Source organism: Dromaius novaehollandiae, chromosome 9 (assembly GCF_036370855.1).
Source record: "Dromaius novaehollandiae isolate bDroNov1 chromosome 9, bDroNov1.hap1, whole genome shotgun sequence".
NCBI lineage: Eukaryota > Metazoa > Chordata > Aves > Casuariiformes > Dromaiidae > Dromaius > Dromaius novaehollandiae.
Genome location: NC_088106.1, coordinates 28481322 through 28503058, shown reverse-complemented (window position 1 = coordinate 28503058; position 21737 = coordinate 28481322). Strand labels below are relative to the sequence as shown.

The 21737-nt window shown below is 40.4% G+C and overlaps 2 protein-coding genes across 14 annotated transcripts in view; one reads left to right on the top strand and one right to left on the bottom strand.

Annotated features, from left to right (window-relative positions):
* The window catches only part of GIGYF2 (GRB10 interacting GYF protein 2), an 80971-nt gene that overhangs the window by 34640 nt on the left and 24594 nt on the right, over positions 1 to 21737 (top strand). For 11 of the 13 annotated variants that reach the window (XM_064517022.1, XM_064517021.1, XM_064517018.1 and 8 more), the window contains one exon: positions 16098 to 16277. The exons of 1 other annotated variant lie outside the window; for it this stretch is intronic. In XM_064517022.1, the coding sequence (XP_064373092.1) occupies positions 16098 to 16277 (180 nt within the window). Of the gene's footprint in view, positions 1 to 9569; positions 9628 to 16097; positions 16278 to 21737 lie in introns of those variants that run through there. One more of the 13 variants, XM_064517025.1, reaches the window with a different exon arrangement.
* On the bottom strand, positions 601 to 10102 carry KCNJ13 (potassium inwardly rectifying channel subfamily J member 13). The gene is made up of 3 exons (XM_026109593.2): positions 9854 to 10102; positions 3269 to 3749; positions 601 to 2334 (listed from the first exon to the last, which is right to left on the bottom strand). Exons 2-3 carry the CDS (start codon positions 3744 to 3746, stop codon positions 1712 to 1714), a joined length of 1101 nt encoding a protein of 366 aa, XP_025965378.2. The 5' UTR covers positions 3747 to 3749; positions 9854 to 10102; the 3' UTR covers positions 601 to 1711.

The window sequence follows — 21737 nt, the reverse complement described above, 5'->3', positions numbered from 1 at the left end:
TCTGTACTAAAACCAAATCAGTCTAAGTTCTGGAATGTAGGAAGGCAGTATCTGAACAATTTTGGAACGAGTAGAACAAAAAGAGACGATCCATCTGCTTTATTCCCCTTCCCTCCGTGAAGTGGTTTTATGGGGTTGCTTCTTTCCATTTCCAAAGAAAGGATAATTCTGCAATGACTCGAGCAATTGCCAGCACCCAAAGGTTATACTCTACTTTTCCTCATCTTTTTATAGAGATTTGGAAGTGTGGATCATAAGACAAAGCAGCTTTTTGCTGCTCTCAGGTTGTCTGTGAACATGGTTTGATTAACTTAGTTTTGGGGCTTAAACACTTCAGTTAAACAGTGATAGCTTCAGACTACTTTTCTTGCCATTGGCCACTTCACTGAAGTTACGAGGAAGTCTGGTAGCGTATTATGCTTTCGTCAATGAAAGCTGGTGTTTGTCATTTTTGTTTCTGGGAAAAGCCTTTTATCTTTTGAAAGGCAACATCTATTTTATTTTGGTATTTGGTTATTCATGTATGAACATAGCACAGACATTGCTTCTCTCGAGAGCCTAGAAATAATTACTCCGCATTCTATTTATATTTTAGCTGCTTAAATTATTTAGGAGCTTCAGAATAGCTTCTTAATTGCAATTGGCTTTTGAGGCACTTAAATACAAAAGTCTCATTGTTTGTTTTAATTTTTTATTTTAAAATCGATTTAAGTGTCTCTTTGTAAATGATTTTTGTGCTGTGTGTACAGAAAAATATTAACGTTAAAGCATAAAATATGGATGCAGTTCTACTTGTGGATATAGTGCATCCTTCTGGGTCAGACCTACTTGAGACATGCAGTGCAAAGCTGAGTGCACAAATGTATTGTCCTTTCCAAAAAAAAGTACACTAATGTATTTAGAATGCTGTTTTCTATTGCTAAATAATTTATTTAGTGTATCCAAATACGAAAAAAATTTACACTGCAACATTTATCATATACTTCAAGATTTTTTTTGATAAAGTCTTTGTAGACCTGTCTTAAGATGATATATTCACCTCTTATTTGGCAGAATGAAGAACTACAGTTAGTATTTACAATTTCGCTTAATAAGCAAGCACAGCAGGAGTACTTTTTACTGCCATAAAAGAGATTGGCAGTACTTTCTAAGGGTAAATTCAGCCATCTGAAAACTGATAAAACCCTGTACTCCCAAAGGATTAAGAGAACAGGAAAAATTAGGATCTTGGGTCAACTTGTGTTGCTTATACCAAACTAATATATTTACTGAATGACCCCATTTTGGTTTTAAGTGAGATTTTTTTTTTCCTCCTTTATTGTTCCTGTCCATCTTGCCACAAACTGGTTAATTAGTATTTCGGTGAGCTTCGGGAGTTTTGAAGCTCCCTCCTTTCAGGGTCAGTGCAGCTTTAATCATAGTCTGGTGAATTCAGCAGGTAGCTCACTCAGTTTCCCAGAATTTTGTGCTGTGATTCTCGAACCTGACTTTGTTCAGCGTGGCTCATCCAGGCGCTCCTCGGTTTACACGGGCACGCTAGTTCTCTGTGCTCTGCATATCGTGTTGCAGTCAAAGGATGGGAGTACGGGAGAAAGCTCACTAGAAGATGGCAGGGCAGGGAAGGAAGGAAGGTTGTAAATGGAACCTGAAAGTTAAATGTAATAATAATAATAAAAAAAAAAAAAGGCACAAAGTTCAAAGTCTGTTCTGTCTATTCTGTCAGGCCAGTCTCGGAGAGCTGGAAGCTGTCAGCGTGCTGTCCGTTGATGCGGATCTCCTTGGCAGTCCTTTTTGGACTCTTTGAGTCAGCCGCAGCTGGGAGCTCTGGAATAGTCTTGTCAAAATCCTCCATCTTGATCTGGTATTCCCCTTTGGCACTGCGGGCTAGCGTGGAGGCAAAGCGATGGTACAGCATGATCTCTGAGGGGAGATAGGACGTCCTCCTCTGGCACATTTCTCCTGTGCCTTCCTGCACAGCCGACAGGAAGACCACCAGCTCGAAATGGCGAGTGGCCTCCCTTTGGAGGAGAGCAGCCAGGGGACTGGAGGGAGTGATAGAGTGGGAGTAGGTCAGTGGAAAGATGAAGAATGGACACTCTTCAGAAGTAATACTGTCCAGGTGGAAGTCAACGCTAGTTTGGTGCAGCTGTCCGTTTTCCTGCTCTTGGTAAAGAATAGCAGAGATCTGGACGCTGGTGAGGGGGCTGGAGCGGGTGTTGGCCACCTGGAACAGGAGGTGCGGCCTGCCCTCCGCCTGGCTGACGACCGCAGAGCGGGTAAAGCGGATGGAGAACGCTCGGTTCTTTGGTCGGGCGATCTTTGCCACGAAGGCACCTGCGTAATGGAAAAGGACAAACTGAGCACGAGTGTGGTGCCTGGGTTCGTCTCCTACTGCCTCTGAGCCGTCTGAGACAAACCGAAGGAACAGGAGGCTTAGTAAGGGGGATATGTTTTTTGGCCTCAGCCTGCATGTTTTAACTGCTAGACTTACAATCACTGGCATCACATTAAATCCACTGTTAAAAAAAGTACGACTTTCCTGAAACGCTTCTGTTGCTACACTGTACTAACTTACATTTGGAGAGTGAGCTGCTGTTATAGGAAGAAGAGTTTTTTTGCTTGTCCCTATTTACTCTTTAATTGGCAACAGTACCTAGTCTTGGTGTGCTACCTCTCGAGAAGCTCAGTAAACTAACTTCTGTACTTTTTTAAAGTCTATTGAAATATCTTAAACCTGAAAATAATTATGCATAACTTAAAATTCATCCAGTTACCTGCCAAATACCTGTGACATTCTAAAGATTTCCATTGCGTTTGGCTACTGAGGGGTACTTAAATATTGAATTAAAGATTAATGAGAATCATCAAAAAAAAATACTTCAGCTCGCTTTAAATAGACAAAAGTAAACCTTAAAAATGTTTATCAAAACAAATTTGACTTATAATATTATAACTCAGCGCAAAAAACTTGGGGAGATCATGGTACAATAAACAAGTGATTGAGAGTCTTCATCGAGGAGCCATAAATAGCAACCAGTGAATAGCGGTACTTTCTAGTACAGAGCTTAATATCATATAGCTTGCACTTTTTAAGAAATGTAAAGCATTGACTGCCTCTTACATAGCAGAAATATTACATTCCTTTTAGTAACTGACCTTAATTCTTCTTCTTTCTCAGGAAGATATCAATATGATCACTATTTATTTCAGGCTCCATTTCTTAAATATTACACCTATGCTATCAGAAGGATTAAATATGAAGGATTACCTGTGATGAAGGCTTCCAGCATGAGCCCCAGCACCATCTGTATAGCAAGCAGGGCAATAGCGCTAGGACAGTCCCCACTTGGGAACATAGTGCCATAACCAATAGTGAGTTGTGTCTCCAGTGAGAAAGAGAAGGCAGCTGTGAAGCTGGTGATATACTTGACGCATATAGTGTGGTTGTCAGGTGGAGCATCATGGTCCAGCTCCAGGTCCCCATTCATCTCAGCCAGTAAATACCAAAGCACTGCGAAGACTAGCCAGTGCATGACAAAAGAAGCAGAAAAGACGAGCATCATCCATCTCCAGCGCATGTCCATTAATATTCCCCATGCGTCGCGTAGGTATGCCAGACCTTTTCCTTGGGCACCGTCCATCTGGAATGTGCTGTGTCCGTCCTTAGTGACCATCCTCAGGTATCTTTGGGTTAGGAGGGGAGCGCTAGATTTGGTGTTATTGCTCTCTAACGTATCTGTTCTCATCTTCTGGAAAAAAGAAACAACAAAAAAAACTAATTTGATACAATCCGGCATACTTGTATTTTGCCTAATGTTCACAGATTTTGACACATCAGCAGGGGTTGAAAAATTGCAGCCAACAAAGGAGGGCTTATACATTGCGATCCAGAGAAGATTAAGTCAGGAGCCTGGAGTGGAATTTACCACTGTTTGTGGTAATACTTTGCTAAAAAAGATTAGGTTTAGAAATCTGACTACTTCTAAAACTTCCCCTGCTTAGTCATTTAAATACAATTTTCATACTTTACCTCTCTGAATTTACGTTTCAGTTGCATCTTTTTGTTCTTGTGTGTAGGTTTGGCACATTATATTTGAAAAAAGTAATTGAATTTTGTCTGCTTAATTTTGCAGTTTCTTGTCAGCAGAAGAGTATAATTGTTTACAAATGCTAATATGAAAAGAATGTATATTACATTATTTCCTTAACATGTTTATTTGTGCTAGGGGAATGCTGTAATTTTCCTCATTTCTACTGAAATGTATTTCCTTTCAGACTTTTCTAGCTCAGGAAATGACTGTTGTCCGTGCCCACCGTGTCCTGTTAAGCAGAATTACAGTATTGAGGGCAGAGCCGCTTCTGTGAATCTGAGGCCATTCATGTAAGGACAGGATAAAAAGAGGACAGGAGACCAATACTGAAAATATACCATGATATAATTTGATATTTAGTCTGCCTAAACAGTAAATTTTTTTATTAGTGATGAAATAAGAAAATAGGACAGCAAGTGTGGGAATTAGAGGGCAGGGAGGTAAAGCTGCAGATGTGGGAAGCAAAATGGAAACTTTTGCATGTACTACATGTTAGGCTCCTCTGTTTACTTTTTAACCTCAAAACAAAATGACCAGACTTTTCAAAGATGCTCAGTGACTTTGAACGGACAGTGGCCACCCAAATCTGTAGACAGTATAAATGCTGAATGTTTAAAAGTTCAGCTGGGACAGATGAAAATAAATAGGAGTTCACGTAAGACAAGAGAGTCCATAAAGTGTACAGCCCATTTACAGAGGCCAACGAGGCAGCTTGTGCATAGAACAATAAGCAGAATTTTCCCAATATACCTCAATTCTGCAAGTCAGAAATGTACATGATATATTTAGTCAATTGTGTGTACGTGTTTCTCATCAATTACGACCTTTCTCTAAATTACCATCTCTCAGTGTATTATACCAGTGTACATTCAGGCTACAGGAATCATAGATTTCTTCCAGGAATGCTGCCTTGGTTTTAACTTAAAAAGCATTAGATCTGAGAGTCCTGAACTTCAGAATGAATTGATGAAAGGTAAAAATGGTTCATATGATCTTTGATCTTGTAAACCAGCAGTTTTCATGACTGTTTACTTGATCTTTATAACAAATTTTAGTATGTAATAATTTCAGAACATTGTTTACACTTGTTTAATGCATATTGAAGTATAAAGATTAACATCACAGTGAATAAAGTTAGCTAAATTCTCATTTTTCTTTCCTTCTGTAGATTCTCAAACCATCAAATATTTCTCCTACCCATACTTTAATCAAAGGAACTAGAATAGTTCATTGCCTGAGTGGGATTCTGTGGGGTTTTTCTTCCTCCTTTTTTAGTCTCCCCTCCACATATCCTACAATGAATATTTCATAACTGCTCCCTGTGCCACAGGCTACCATGAGCTTTCTGAGTTTCTCCTGTTTAACAATACCAGGCTTGTTTTCTTGGAGAATTCTGGTCCTAGTCTCTTCATTTTACAACGTGAATCCTAACCCTCCCACACCTTCATTTGAGTTTCCTCTTTGGTCTCCTGTACCGCTCTCTGAATGACAATTTTCAGTCTTGCTGCACTGCTATAGCTTTTAGAGTAGCCTGAGTACGATTTTAAATGCTTTGGGTGCCAGGTGTTCAGAGAGTTGGAGAATGGGGATATCCGAATGGGAAAGGTGATGGGGACCATGTGCAAAATGAGCTGTCGCCGGTACCTCCGTTCTGTCGCTTTGGAATAAGCACTGTTCACAGGAAGCGCTGCCTTGTCTGAATAGAGGAGAATACAGAAAAAAATGACTTGGAGTGTAAATCTCATGCATTTTGGGGGAGGAAAGAAAAAGTCTGTGTGTATAAATTCTCAGTATTCGAGGGCAGTAACTCCTTCATAGCTTCCAAGTAATTTAGGTTTGCAGAACAGACATGGGCAGTGAGAATATGAATCCAGTACTGATTGGTTGTAGTCCAAAGCCTCTTTTACAGTGTTGTATACATTAACTATGGTTTTCTTTTTAATGTGTTACTTTTTTTGGATACACTTTATCTTCCACACATCTACCTTAATATAGCATGCTTAAGAGCAGCAGACTGCTCAGATCAAAATGCTGTCAGTGTTACAGGGTCTAACTTTTGATGATTAAGTAGCTTTCTAGGATGATCAACAATCATTTAATGTTGACTTAAAGCTCTGAAAAATTTGGTCAGTGTCCATCGTCATGTTTTGGATTTTTTTTTTTTTTCTTCTTGGGGAGATTCCATTACTGGCAGATTTTGAAGATACTTAAAGAGAATCTCCGTTAGCCTCCAGCAGGTGCTTCGCAGCAGTCTCATCTCAGTGCTCCTTGGGACTCCCCGCGGGGAAATCTGCCCGCTGAGGTTAACCAGGTTGCTCCTGTAGTCTGGTTCGACGTAGGCCTCTGCTTTGCTTTCCTGGGAGCGTTTAAAATGTTAGGTAGCTGATTAGATAGCAGTGATAGCTTTTTAAGTGTGTAAGTTCTGGTTCCAAAACTATTTTTTGAAAAAGCTGTTAATGGCTTTAAGAGCCACAGATCTAAACTCTTTTGAGGGGAAAAATGTCTGAGAGAAACCATATAGGCTCTGACAGTGATGCAGTTAGTTCAGAACAAGAGGCAAAAGAACAACCGTCCTGGGGAAGAGTTTGCTCAGGTTGAAGGAGCCTTCCTTGATATTCTCAAAAGCAGAGTCAACTTAGCAGTAGATATGATTTCACGTCTTTTAAGAGTATTCCTCCATATACTCATTTCCTTGCCCACTGGAGTAAAAAAAATTCAAATGTCTTTTCTTCTTCCTGTTAGTGATAAAATAATGATGTTGTAAAGTATAATTTGGACCCTCTGATTTGATCCCCTGCATAGCATGGGCCGTCATGTCCCCATGTTAATCCCTGTTTCGTATAGAGTATATGTTTTAGCACAGACATACAATTTTGACTTGAAAAATTCTGTGGTGTTGGGGAATATTTGACTCCACTGCTAAATATACAGTCTTTCTAATATAGGTTTGTCTAATGTCATCTTCTGACCTTTATTTTACGCTGTTTGTCTGTTTTTGCTTTTCTTAGTCCCTGACTCGTGAAATCATTGTAGCTTCAGGGTGATCCTTCCCTTTCCATGTGCCAGGCAGTATCCCCTGACTGGTACAGACAGGGACTGTCAGAAAAGACTTTTTAAAATCTCTTCTGGCCTGTTGACCTGTCTTTAACATGCATTCACTGTTTTTAATCCTTCCTGTTTCCAGTCTGTTGAAAACTAACTGATTACAACTAACTCTGTAGTGTGAATGGCAGTTGTAGTCTTAAGGGTTTTTTGGTGTATGTTTTGGGCTTTTTTTTTTTTTTTTTTTTTGCCTCTTTCTTTACCATCCTCAGTCTGGCTTCTCTCTTATGTGTGTTCTTCTAGACAGGTCAAGGAAAGGCGAGTACTATCTTCACAAATCACAGTCACGGTTTCCCTTTTCTAAGCAAGTTGGACAGATTCTAAACTAACATGGCTTGCTTATGATTTCTTCATGATAAACCTTGCCTTACAGCTCTAGGATATCACTTGCATTTCTGAAGTTCATGATCCAACACACTACTCTCCATTTTGGTGCTTATCACTTAGAGGATGCTGAACTGAACTCCCACACTCTGCCTTTTTGATTGAGGTCTTCTTCCTTGTGCTGTGATAGTTCTTTGAAGAAATACTGCCGTTTCATACCACCATGTTTCTTACCTCTTCTTTTGGCATCCTTTACTTAGCCTTTCTCTTGACAGCAGGAGCTCGGCTGTTAGGACTTTAGGATTGCGGAGGACTCATTTGCAAGTGTCCTTTTTTGCTTTTTGTTTGCCTGCCCAATTGAAGGACATTGGCAGTGACGCTTCCAGACAGTCTTCACCTCAGTATATTAATGCACCTGCTTCCCTTTTAGGAGCTTGAATGCCCTTATGTGGAGCTGTGTTCCAGGAGAAGCTTTTGCAGTGCGGTTTCACCTGCCCAATTTCCACTCTTAACAAAATCTGTTCTAATTGACCTTGGGAAGGATTTGAGAAAGTTTATACTGCGCTGCTTCATTGCAACAGCAAAGTAGTCAGGAAGACTTGCGGTTTGCTGGGAGTATCTGCAAAAACTGGTTATAACGGTAGCATGATTTGAACTTTTAGTGTAATATTGAAGTTTGTTAGAGCCCTAGTAATGCTGGCGTGCCCCTTCCATGAATACGTACCTTCCTTCTTTACTTGACCTGGGTCCAAATAATCTTGTACCTCTTTCATATTTAAACACAATCTCTGTGCTGTAAGCTGTAATCGTTCAGGTGTGTGTCTACTTCTGGACTTTGCAACAGGAACAACCAAAGTTTATCTCTAATGGCGTGCTATTAAAACTACAGGATTTTTATTTTTAGATTCAACAGCAATCCTTGAGATGCTTTGCCATTAGTATTAAAAAATGAGGGAGGACACTTACTTTTCGGTATTGATGACATGACTGGATCATATAATTTACAGTAGGGGACAATATTAACACTGTAGGAGGTAATCTAGTTAATGGGATAACTGCTTTAGCTGAACACTTGTGCTACAACTATTAGTAGGATAGTTGACATTTTGAACATGTTTGTCCTTTAGGTTTTGAAGCTAATTCCTCATTGAGATGAATAGGAGTAGTTTGCAACAAAACTGCTCCCCCCCGCCCCCAGGTAGTCTACAGAATTAAAATAACAGTTTTCAAGACTTGTTACATTTATAAATAAAAGCCTTTTAAAAATGAGAGCTTTAATTTGTTGAGCCAAAGTGATACATTTCAAAGCGAATGCCACAAAATACAGGATATAAGAGCTCTTACTTCTGACCTCATGTAAGCATTTAACAGAATATGCTTCAAAAATATATATATATTTTTGCTTAAATGGGAGAAAATAGAATGTTTTACAGCATAAAAAGCAGGACTCCTTATAGATGTGACTTCTGGCCAGAACTGCAGTGTATTTTCACACAGTACAGCATTCTTAAAATACTGTGAGGATCAGTATGAACCCTAACTTGATCATGAAGCAGCATCTGAATGGATCAACTAGTCTGGCCATCTCTAGAGAAGCAGAAGAATGTTACTAAGACTTTGCTTACCTGGTATGTAAGGTTTTAAAATGTGCTAGTATTTTTTAAATTCTTTACAGAGAATACATACATGTCAAGTTTCAGGTATTGTTAATGAGGGAGTAAATTTAGGAGAATTAAGAGCTTGGATGTTGTGTGATGCAAGGCTGTAGTAATAGGAGTTTGCTGCCCATTTTTATGGGACTTGCCATGTTTTGAAGAGAAGTCCTGCCCTGGGTGATGCAAACTGTCGCAAGGCCTTGTCTAGAATGACAGATATTTTTCTAGGGCATTACAGTTCGTGCTCAGTGACCCGTGTGTGGTTTTCCTGAACAGTAGTGCGAGCTCACAGCAGTGCGTTCATAAGCACAAGCAGAATGCACTGATTGATGCAAATGGTAGAAAGTGTGAGATGTAATTACAAGTGGTAAAAGTGGGCTTCAAGAGGTGAAGCATACTTCTCTAATTCCTCATGGAAGGGAAGTTGAATGCCGAGTTACGAACGCAGCAAGAAGGTGAGGATGACTTTTTCCTAATACCTGGCGTTACCAGCTGAGAGAGCACTTTCCTTTTTGAGGAAAAACTACAGAAACTACTATTCTGTGATACTTAATTTGAGAAGCTTCAGAAATAAAGCTCTGTGCCCTAACAATAATTTGGGTTACTCTGATTGCAGAATGATAGGATTATTTCTAATTGTACAATCGGAACAGGAAAAAAAAGATAGCTTTGTGTACTTACCAGTGCCTGAAGAGCGTGTGTGCAGGAGAAGGGAGACGGATACCTGGCTTCCAGAAAAGGTGGTGGGCCAGTTGTGTGTATTGGTCCCAGCACTGGCAAGAAACTTCCCACAAGTGGTTGGTAGGAATTTTTTTTTTCTTTCTTTAAGCAGGTTTGTATGTCTCACTCCTGTGTTTATAATGCTGGGGGGTTGGTTTTCCTCTGAAGCTGATTCGATTGGTCACTTTGCCTCCAGGGGGGCCGGTTAACTCTGATCATGTGGAAAAGAATGCAGGTTTGTTAGGAGGGTTTCTTTACCCAACACAAGCCCTTTGCAGCCAAGGAGAAATCCTCAAGCGCTTGCTTGGAGAAGGGGTGCGCTCCCCCTCCCCTCCTTAGTCAAGATTTTTTTTTTCTTAGGTTTGTATAATCTTACTTAAAGTTTTACTTGCAAGTTCAAAAGGACAAAATTCCTCTAGAAAAGCTGAATGGAAAACGTTCTGTTACTGCTGCTGGAAAACACAAGCTGTTTTCTGATACTTTCTTCCTAACCAATGTCAACTAGCGTGTGTTTGGGTGAACGTGGAAACTCTCGGGTCTCCTTGCCCCTTCTCTAGCGCCCCTTCCTCCTCTCTGCGTTAGGTCCCGTGCTCCTGAGCGCGGGTGTCGACAAGCGCGTGGGCTGCAGCTAGCGGTGCAGCCTGCGGTCTCTGGAGGGTGGTGGAGAATTGTGGCGTAGTGCTAGTCGGAAGATGTCGACCTGGCCATGTTTGTTCCATCCCCACGTCGCTCCTTTGTGCAAACCTGGAGTTAATCTCAGGCTTTCCTTTAAGCCTAGCAATGAAACAATGCCAATTAGGTGAGTTGCTGCCCTTAAAGAGGTGGGGAAAGTGATTCCAGGCAGTAGATGAAACCATTTTTACTTGCATTATTTTCTCTCTCTCTCACTTATTAGATTAAAGAGCTCTTACAGGGAAGAAGTTTTAGCTGAAGGAATGCGTGGAGCCATCAGCATGCTGCCCTCCTAAAATGAACTACGAGGACAGCTTTGTAATGCAGTAGTATTTGACACTTTTTTTCTTGGTTAGCTGTTGATGTGAGGGCTTTGATCGAACGTCAGATGTAAGAGGATCTGAGAAACAAAGGCCGTGGTTGTTTGCAGTAAAACTGCTGAAGGCCTGCTGGGAAAATTATTAATGTAGACTTTCCTGCTTAGGAAACAAAATCCTCCCTCACTTTTTTCTTTAACCTTCCCCCCTGCCTCCGTCCCCAGTCCTAAATTACAAAACATTAATTCTTTGCTTCATTAGTATGGAGCATTTTAATACATGTTCAGGCACAGCACTGTAAGTTGCGATAGGCAGAGCGTGACCTTCAGAGCCAGTGAAAGTACCATGGTGTGAGGGGGCACCCACCACTCAGCCAGCCTCTAGGACACTGCGATTTGCCCTTGAACCTTCCCTGTACTCCGGCGAGGCTGAACTCCCACTACAGACAGCCTCTCTTACTCACTGTGACAAGTAGGTTGTGTCGTTACTGTAAGAAGCCATGTTTCGTACCGTAGAAAGCTTATGGTCTCTGGTCACATGTTTCTCATCTGATTCTGAATGGCTTGAAAACCTAACTCACACAGTAGGTGAAATAGTTACAGTATGTGATTTCCAGGTATCTGTAACAGAATTAAATGCTATTGTTAACTTCTTTGGATTTAGTGGTTCATCCATGCTCGTGCCAGTGGATGGTGGTGAGTTTAGTGGAAAAATGTGGAATGATATTTGAATAGTAGGTCTTTGAGACCTAGTGTGAAGGTTGAGGATTTGTGGAGGGAGAGAAAATATAGAGCTGGAAACTGGGGTCAGAACTTCTGACTTATGCCCCTGACTTTGGCCATAAGCAAGTCCCTTCGCTGTGTGTGTATTCCTATAGTGTCCGCAGTATACCAAATTCTGTCCAAATGAGAAGGTTGTCCTTCTTCGGAAACATTGTCCTAAGTCCATTTGTTACAGTTTTTTTTCTTCTGTAAAATGTGTTACTGAAGTATTCATCTAGGCGAAGTTATTTAAGGTCCTTTAAAAATACTAGGTGCAAAGGAGTTTATCTTTTTATTCTCCGGAGGAAATGTGTAGCATGCACCAGAAAGAAGAGAGCAAATCAAAGCACATAGTAGACTTCCCTCGTTTTTCCTGTGCTTAGAGGTAACAGTCTTGCTGTCAGTCATCACTTTCCTGTTAATTCTCTCCAAACACTGAACACGCCATGGGAAATGGGGGCTGACAGCATGGAGAACTGAAGTTATTTGTCACTTTAGTAGTAAGTCCTCTACATAAGCGTGTAACCACAGGGCTGCATCCCAGAGTCCTAGTCTTGTTCTTTGCCGTTAGTCTCCCCTCGACTCCACATTGCACAGCTGTAGGCTTTTTTTTTTTGGCTGGATACCGCTATGCTCTAGCTGAAGTTTGCTGTAAACACCATTGCTGGCTTTGTGACAGCCTTGAACAGAGGTGCCCTTTTACTGTTCCTTCTCTTCAGGAAGTCCAGTCAATTAGTCCAAGGCAAAACCATAGACTGCGTTTTAGATTTTTCATCCTTAAAACATGGCCAAATACTGATTTGCTGAACTGGGTTATTTCAGCTGAAAAGTGTTCTCAGGGCTAGGAACAACTTGCAAATTCATTGTATTAGGACTTCAGAAGTTATGAATTCATATGTAAACTATAGGAACATTCCTATATACTATTTTGCCTAGTTTTTTGTTTAGCTTGTGTTTTCTGAGCCTTAATCTGTGTGATTTGCATTTATAAAGAATTAGTTTTTTGGTTGAAAGTCATCTAGTGCCAAATCCCTGTTGACGCATACCTTGCTGTCTTTGTTTTCGGTGGTGTCCTGGTGCCAGAAAACTGAAGTATGGTATGATATACTGCGTTTTCTATCCACTTCCACAGAAGTGTGGCATCAGATCAGTCACTGCTGTGACACACTGCCATGCTCCTTTGGTTAGAAAGAAGGTTGCAGAATCACAGATTATAGCATCCTCAAATATATGTAATATTGACCTCTCGGTTGATTTCTTGTTTCTTAACTTGGTAATACCATAGAATCTAAAATGATTGAGAGAGGATTCAGCCTGTATCTGATCCTGACAAACAGGACTTGATAATGTTTGGTCACCTCTCTGGAGATGAGCACTTCGAACCTCACAGCTCAAAATGGGGATGAAATTTTCTACAAGTTTACTGCAGAGAACCTGGCTTCAAAAATTCAGTGTCAGTCTTGGGAGCAAAACCAACTGTATTCAAGGACCCTGTACCAGAAAATCTGAATTGTCTTCAGTACACCTGTGGTGTGTAGGTATCTGCAGAGGGGCTAGAAGCTCAAGCAGTGATATGGATATTCAGTGCCAAAGTAGACTTCACAGTATTCCTTGGGTAACACCTTTCAAAGGCTTTGGGAAAACCTGTATAGAGCAGTGGGCTGATAGCTTGCCAGGGTTAAGCAGCAGTCTCCTGAATCTTAAATGACCTTAATAATGGAAAGAAACTATGTCCTTTTTCTTACTTGGTAGGGTCTCTAATTGCTCAGAATAACATGGTTGTTATTGAACGAGCCTCAGCTAATAGCTGAATTCTAATCCACTCTGAAAGGAGTGGGTGTAGCCCTAAAAATAAGACACTTCTCAAAATAGCAAACTAAATTTTTCTGTTGGTTACAGTCTTTTTTTTTTTGTTGTTGGTAAAAGTGGAGATATGTCTGTTTTGCTGCTTCTAGTATTTCAAAAACGGCTTCAGAGAAATTGAGGCATGTGCCTTACCCTTTGCATCTAGTCTCATCCAGTCTGTTAAGATCAGATCGCAGTGCTCTTCCTGGGTTGCTCCCTCAATGATCTCTTTTGGTGTATTTTCCTTCCAGCTGGCTTGGCTCTGTAGCTCTCTGGCTCCTAGTTTTCCTCTATCCAACGAGCGGTACTGAGGTGCTTCCCTGCACTTGCTATTACTTCTACCTTACATCATGTGGAGATCTAAAATTAACAGTGTATTTATTTCCCAGACATGGGCTTTCTGCCTAGCTTGTTGTCTTCATTTATTTGCCATGAAACACATGGAAAAATGAGAGTAGTTAATCTGCAAAGATTTACTGATTCCAGATAAGAGATTTTTGCCCCCATTGCCCCTCTCAAAGAAAGAGGGTCGGGTCCAGTGTCTCAGCAATTTGGTTTTATTCAGAGCCAGTCTCACTAGAGGCTTCCCAAAATACACTGTTTAAAAACTTAGGACTCAAAGCCCAGCAAGTAAGCAGTTGTCTTTAGATGTTCCCTTCAAGAAAATAAATGTGTGTCCTGATTATATAAGGGTTCATAGGTCAGATTGACTAATATAAATTAAAACATATCAACAGGTAATGTGTTGAATGTGTAACTCTTTCTTTACGGGGAAATAAGAGTATTCCAGGGTTATCTTTCTAAGGTCCTCAAGTGAGTATCCATTTTTTGAAGAGCTGCATCTTAAACACTGGTGATACTCCCTTGCCTCTCCTGTCTGCTCGATTGGTCAGGGACACGCAGTCTTGAAAATCCACGTGGGAACTGGTTCCTGCAGCAGTGATGGAAGTGTACCTCGTAAACTTGGAGCACGGGAACCTTGAAACATCCTGGATTTTGTACATTGAGTTTAATTCCACCTGTACCCTTTCAGTGTGTCCCTCCCTAAAATAGAAACAATATAATGTGAATTTTTTGAGCCAGAGGAAGGAGGAGTTTTTCTCTCCCCCAGTTTTGAGGCTGTGGAGAAGGAATACTGGTTACTTTCCAGCTGTATGCGAAGTCCAAAGGCACGTCCTCGTTCTACATGTCCAGGATGCAATACCGTTGGGTATGAAGAACTTGTGAATTCTGCTAAAGAAGTTTGATAAGCCACCCCATTTTAGGTACTCTGCACTTCCCTTTTCATCGTATCATGCAGCTTTTTCAGCTGTCACAGGCAGAAAAAGAAAAAAAAAATCTCTCCTAATTGCCAAAACAAAGTTCTTTAGACGTTAACTTAGTTACTTATGCTTGTCATTTAAAGTTGTTTTCCACACCAGAAATCTCAGCGCATAGTCATGCTTTTATTTGCTTTTCATGTTTAAACAAGCGGGCATACTCTACAGTCTTCCCCAAATATAATTTCTTACATTTCTGGATATGTTTAGTACCTTTCTCTAGCACTGGAACGCCTCTTTGCAGATAGCCACCTAAGTTCAGATTAACAGTTGTTAACAGCGTCAGTGAGGAAGTGGCATTGTTGTAGTTCATGTGAGAATTTTGCAATTACGCGGCTAGACATACTGAAAGAAACACCCAGTCCCTAAGCTCAGAGTTAGTCCTACATTTCTTTCAGTGCTGGTGTTTCCTTGTCAGGGTGAGTCAACAACAAAAGCAGTAGGTCTGTCTAACCCGAGTTGTTGTAGTATAATACAGGCTCCTTTTCTAAAAATATTTACATCATCTTTTTGTGACTGCGTTGTTCTCCATTAAGCACCTGAGGATTTTATGATGTATTTTAAATATAACTTGGTATAAATTAGGAACTAAATGACAATCTAGTCTTCTGAACTTCGGATAGGTTCTTCCTTAAATTTGAGCTTTGTTACCTCTAACTCTTAACATATTGACCTTGGTTCTCCAGAAGACAGATTGGCAGGGTAATGTTAATGCAGCTGTGTTTTTCTTGTTTAATCCTTAATCCTACTGTAATCTTTCAGTCCTTTCTAAAACTGTGCACATAGTATTTGATAAAATGTATGGCCTTCCCTTTTTTTAAATCTTACTATGCATGTAGCAAATATGTTTTGTTTGTATGAAAGCGGTATTATTTACAGTTTTTAAACTCTATTCCCATTTTCCTTTGGCATGAAGCTTTTTATGATACAGCAGTTTCTTCCTTCTGTGCACTTTGGCCTCTTTCCTTTTATGCTTTCCTGTGTCTCTTAATTTGTCGTCTTTTCCTCCTCTCTTTCCCGTCCTTGTCCCTGTCTATATTCTCTTCCTCAGTCTTTTCATCCAAACATACACAGGGACCGGCAGGGATTTCTTAAATCTGTCTCTCTCCTCCTCTTGCAGGTAACGCTATCATATAATGCCTTATATATAAACTTCCATTGCTCTCCTAGGTCTATATCACTACTTACTTTTGGTGCATCTTCGCCTGTAAGGGAGCGAGATTTTACACTTTGTGTTTCCAGGTTCCTAGAGACCGGACTGCACGTTCACTTGTGCCTGTTTTCTTTGCAGTGAGACCAAACTTTGAGGAAGGTGGGACAGCAACAACAGGGAGGAAACATGAGTTTATACGCTCTGAGAGCGAGAACTGGCGCATCTTCAGGGAGGAACAGAATGGGGAAGATGATGATGGAGGCTGGCGACTGGCTGGGTCACGGAGGGATGGTGAGAGGTGGCGCCCCCACAGTCCAGGTGAGAGGAGATCCGGAGAGAAGTGCATCAGCAGTCACAGGGAAGAGGTCCTTGGGAGAGCAGAGGAAGGGGAGGTGGCATAAGGCTTGGGACAGAAATAGGTAATGTTTATGCAGTTTTGGTCACTAAATACTGCTTTAGCATACATAGAGCTCTTGGTCACAAAAATGTCACAGCGAACACAATAATGTGTGTGTTATTGTCTTCTTTAAATGTCCTCAAGGCCCTAAACTTATTTAAGGGAACAATATTGTTCAGACACGTGCTCGTCTGTGTTGTTCCAGGTGAGTATATGCCTGGTAAAATGAGATTTTTTTTTTTTTAACAGCATTATTGTTCTCTCCCCTCAGCTCTACAGCCACAGAAGTTACTCCTCCACATTATGTAGCATATCTAAGGCTATGGGGTGATACTGGCACTAAACTACTTAGGCTGTTGGCCTGTCCACTTTTCAGATGGTGTGGGGAAGGTCAAGGTGCCCTCTTTGGAAAATCTCAAAATATGTTGCTCTGTACATCTTGTACTTACAGGGTGTCTTGTCTCTTGCTAAATTTCAAGCATCTGTTTTGGTCGCTCTTCTCCTTCCCTGACCTGACAGAGTCAACCTCGTTCACTCGCTTACCAGCAGTATTTTGCCAAAGTTACAGTAGAAATCCAAAGCAGAGCCTGGTATTTAAGTAGTGTAGCTGAAACACTTTTTTACTAGTACTTTAAAAAGATCCTGCTTGCCAGGCATACCTGTTGTGGGATCTTGCTTTTTGGGCGTCTTTTGGCTACACTAGGCTTCTGGGAAACCCAGGAAGGATTATGGGTTTTTTACTACTGTACCCTCATAGGGAAGCAAAGGAAGTACAGGACATTTCTGTGGCTGAGGTAGACACTGCTTTTTAATTAAAACAATAAACAAGGCAAAAAATGCCTTACAACGGGGTGATCACCAGTTTTGACATCCCAAAGGATTTCTAGTACTATAATGTGAGCTACCGTTATGTCTGTCGATGGCTAGTAGTTGATAGTGACAGTCTGATGGTCACAGTCACTTCATTACTCTTTGCCCTCGAACAACTGTTAGCTTGTACTAAAAGTTAGGAATGGGCCCTAGGCTAGATTTATTACCAGATGTTTTCTATTTAGAGCAGGGCTAAGAGGCAAATTTTGAAGAATATCATTTTCTTTTCCCTGATGTTTGGTCACGATTGTTCGTTAGACGCTGCTGCTTTGTCATACAATTCAGATAATACCAAGCCAGCTGAAACAGTACCTCATGATGATCAGATGTAGCATGTTACTCAGGAGTGGAGTGTTCTGCAAGTACAAGCCTGCATACATTAGCATGAAAGGAAGCATAGAGACCTCGAAGTTCAGACGTTCGTGTATGTCTTGAACTTTTCTGGAAGATGTTCTAGGAAAGGTTTCCAATTAATTCTAATCCTCTCATAGGAAATATTAGTGCTTATTTGAATTTTTGCTGTAGTAGACTAACTTATTTCAGTTAGTTTAGTAGGTATAAAAGTCTGTTCTAAGAATTGTGAGAATCTGCATAGAAACTGCTAAATTTGAGATGGATGTGGAGTGAGTTGACAGCTGTATCGCACTAGTCTCAACTCAGGTCAGAGTTATGAATTTTTCTATTAGTAGTAGCCACCAGACCATGAAAACAGTTTTCATCATGTTCTTGATTTAAACAATGAGTTTAACTCAAATTGGCGTGATTTAAACTACTGCTTTTTACTTTTTCTGCTGTTAGGTAGTAATGCTGATCATGCTTCCTGCTAAAAACAGACAAACATCTTCACAGTTACAGTACTGTCTTCATTTGTGTAGCTGGACCTGGCTCTGCGTGCTGCCTACTAGGTTGCATGTTGCCTGCTTTCTCCGGGGTGAGAGCAGTTTAGAGAAGCGTAGCAGTTGTCAGGCTCAAGTTTATCATGCTCTGTTGGTAAGCAAAGAGTTTTTGGATTCCCACAGACCGTTGTTTTTTCCATCTTTTGAATTTCTCTATTTTACATGCTTTAACTGTGTTTATCAAGGGGTGGCTGACAAATCTGCTCATCTTCTATGGTTTTTTTGGTAGACGCAGAGAATTGAGAAGATGAACTAAGGCTGCTTTTATTAAAGCAGTCTTGTGTCCATAAGCATAGTTTCCAGATTCTCTGTGATCTGTTTTATTGAATCTAAAGTTAACTCCCTTGATGTGCATAAAGAGTTACCATGTTGCTATGTTGTGTTTAAACTGTTCCTCTGTCCAGTGGCTGTGCCTAAAATGAAGTGAGGGATCTTCTCAATATTGATTGTCAAGCAAAGAACGAAATTCGTTGATTTTCTCTTCACATGCCAGGGGAATCTCGACTCTAAGGCCTTTTTGCCGATATGTCCTGAGAGACTTCTTGGTCAGCATCGACTTTCAGTTTGTGTACGTTTGTAGTCTTGTGTGCTGCCAAACTTTTACAAAAAGCTTCTGTTCTCAGCCATTCGAAGCTTCATGGAGAAGTTAAATGGGTTTTGCTGATGCTGGAGTTCCAGCTCCTGTAGCATTTCAGCTATAAAACAGACATGTCCAACATTTCCCCCCGCACACCACTCTTTAATTCAGAAGGTTGTGAACTTGTTTGTGTTTGTTTATTGAAAAACAGCAGCTTCGGGTTAATGAGTGTGAAAATTGTCTGGATTGTATCAGTAGGCTTTTCTAGTCAGAATTTGGGATGTGGAGCGTTTGGTTTGGGCATTGACAGAAGGCATCGTCCTTTTTTGGCTTATACAGTGGAAATGTTCTGCTCCTTGTTCTAGGTAACCGTGGTACCATTCCTAGTGTAAAGCCCACGTAAGGTAGGCTGGGCTAGCTAGCTGTAAGAGGAATGTGACCATAGTTTTGAATTCACGGGCTGCTTCAGAGATCACTTGATCCTTTCATCCTCTTTTTTAATGATTTAGTGACTGCCTGCCTAAGATGCCTCTCTTCTGTGGATTCATACAGTGATTACTCTTTAAATCTACAAAGCAAGTTTATTTTATCAGGTAGAGGTAGAAACCTCTTTTGGTCGCAAAGCTAGTGAATGATCTATAGATGTTTTGACTTTTTTTGTTACTAAGTCATCCTTAAGGAATACGGATTGTCTCTTCTTGCCTAAAATTTCTTTCTGATACAATTTAGTCTTCCCTTGAGCAGCTCCACTGAAAGATATTTTTCCTGAAAGGTATTTTAGTGAGGCTTGTGTCTGTAATTTCATAGTAACATGTTTTTTGGCTGCTGCTTACTTGAAAGCCTTCTCAAATTCTTCTTGGTTTGCCTTGTTTTTCAGAATCAACTGCTGTAAATCAAGTAGACTTTTTAATGGCCATTGTGCTTTGTGCTTCTTGAATTTCATATAGCAGCTAACATATATTGGAGAATCTTGCTCTAGAGTTGAGCACAATAAAAATCAAGTTCGTATACAACATATGCTAATAAGTTAAACACGGACTGTTCCTTTGTGTGCTTTGCTGAATATTTACATTGGAAACTTCTTTCATAAATTCCATAATGTAGCTGTTAAGAGATAAATAGCTATTAAGAATTGAGAGTAAGGTGTGCTTGTTTCTTTTGTCATGTGGCCAGTAGTCTTATCTTTCACCTACAATGTCACCATAAATTGGAGTGGGTAGATGCTGCTTAAAACTACTTTTCCCAGCTTGGAATCTTGCTCATATGGTTGGCGCCTAATGATACTGCAGGGCCGAATTTGCAGCTGTTTGTGTCCTAACTGTTCGCTTATATAGCTTAATATAAGAATTTAAGAGGTGTCTTAACTTTGGCTTGCTTTAATGATTGACAGCCCTCTACTTTCCTGAGTTGTCAAAATGTTCTGTATTCTAACTATGTTTTTATAAGCTTTTGTTAAGAAACAAGTAGTGTGCAAAGGCCCACTTATCTCTTATTTTCACACCTCCCCTATCTCTGAAAGTGCTCAAGCTATGAAATGAGATACTGTGTGACTAAATCTTTCCAAACAAACTGTATGGTAAACAGAATCAAGGTGGCCCATTGACAGCTACCCAAAAAGCTCTTACTATGTCAAATTTTTCCCTCTTTGGTACAGAAGAGAGATGCAGAAGAGATACTCAGCTGTTTATGAGCCCCAGGATTGCAAATAGTCAGACGTTTTAAGCAATTAACTAGGGTAGGGAATAGCCAGGTTCAGGCCATCACTCTCTTTTGTCATGTGTTGGAAAACCTGATGCAGACACTGCTGGCTGCACTGAGGAGGTGTCTGCCAGTGGTTTTAATCAGAAATCCCTTCTGGATGTCAGAAACCTCTCCCCTTCAGACCTTGGAAAAAGCATTCCAGCGCCGAAGGAAGTCCTGGTATTTCTGATAGGAGTGAAAAAGTAAACTTAATATTGCTTCCCTTATCATGTCAGTGGAGTTTGAATGTCAGGCTTGTCCTTTCAGATACGCTGTGTTGTCCTACTTAGTTGCTGGTTATTCCCAGAGGTCCTGTCATTCTTTGATGACGAAACAGCATTTTTTGGTTGCGTATGTTCATATATGTGACTCAAAAACATGGCCCGGTGCAGCCTGCACTTTTTGAATGTGCCCCAAGTTGGAGGCCAGGAGTTGTGGACAGAGGAGCATAGAGCATCAGGGCTTCCAAAGACAACATCGGAAGTGGTTGTCACTAGAGCTCTCTGAAATATGCAGTCCATCAGTGCATCTTCAGTGAGACTTCATCTTTGCTTGCATGTTTTTGAAATATTCCTGGCGGACAAGAGGTCAGCATAATAGACCTCAGAAACGTTAAGGGCTATTTTAAAGCAGACTGAAAAGATGTGATAAGTACAAACTTATGGTGCCTTATTTCTTTCCTTAGTGACATTGAAAAGGTTGTATCAGAACATTGATTTGACAGTTTTGCATGCCAAAATGTTTCTTATTTGTTCTCAAGGCATTACTGAAAGATAGATTAAGCTATACAGCTGAAATATTTACAAAGGAAGCACGTGATACAGCAAAGGCCTTGTTGAAATTTAACCTTTTGTTTCCTTGATAAAAATGTAATCTAAAAACTTTCATAGTATTTCTAGAGGGCTGTCATGTTAAATTTCCTGTATTTGTGAAACAAAGATAGATTTTTGCAAGGTAAACATTAACACTTCAGAGAGTTGATGCCCCTTATTCGTACGAAGTAAATGAAACAGAGGACAATGTTTCTCCTCTTTGCTGCGATTTTTCGGTAGCCACTTGATAAACAGTGCAACTAAATGTTGATTTCCACTGACTGTTGCAAATTTTGTGACAGGGAAGAAAGGAGGGGGGAAAATTTTTTTTACTACTGACAAGTAAACAGCCAACATTAAAAGCACTAAAAGCTAAGCTGTTTTCTTTCTTACTCTGCTCATTTCTGATAAAGTTAGCTTCCACTGGATGGAGAGCTTTGAAAGCTGTTTAAAGTACATTCACTCCCAATTTTTTTCACCTAGATG

Excerpts from the sequence above, each read along its gene's own strand:
- KCNJ13 (XM_026109593.2), bottom strand. The coding sequence starts at position 3,746 with ATGAGAACAGATACGTTAGAGAGCAATAACACCAAATCTAGCGCTCCC. Across the intron at positions 2,335-3,268 it reads GCTGGAAGCCTTCATCACAG|GTGCCTTCGTGGCAAAGATC; the intron begins GTAATCCTTCAT and ends TCCATTACGCAG.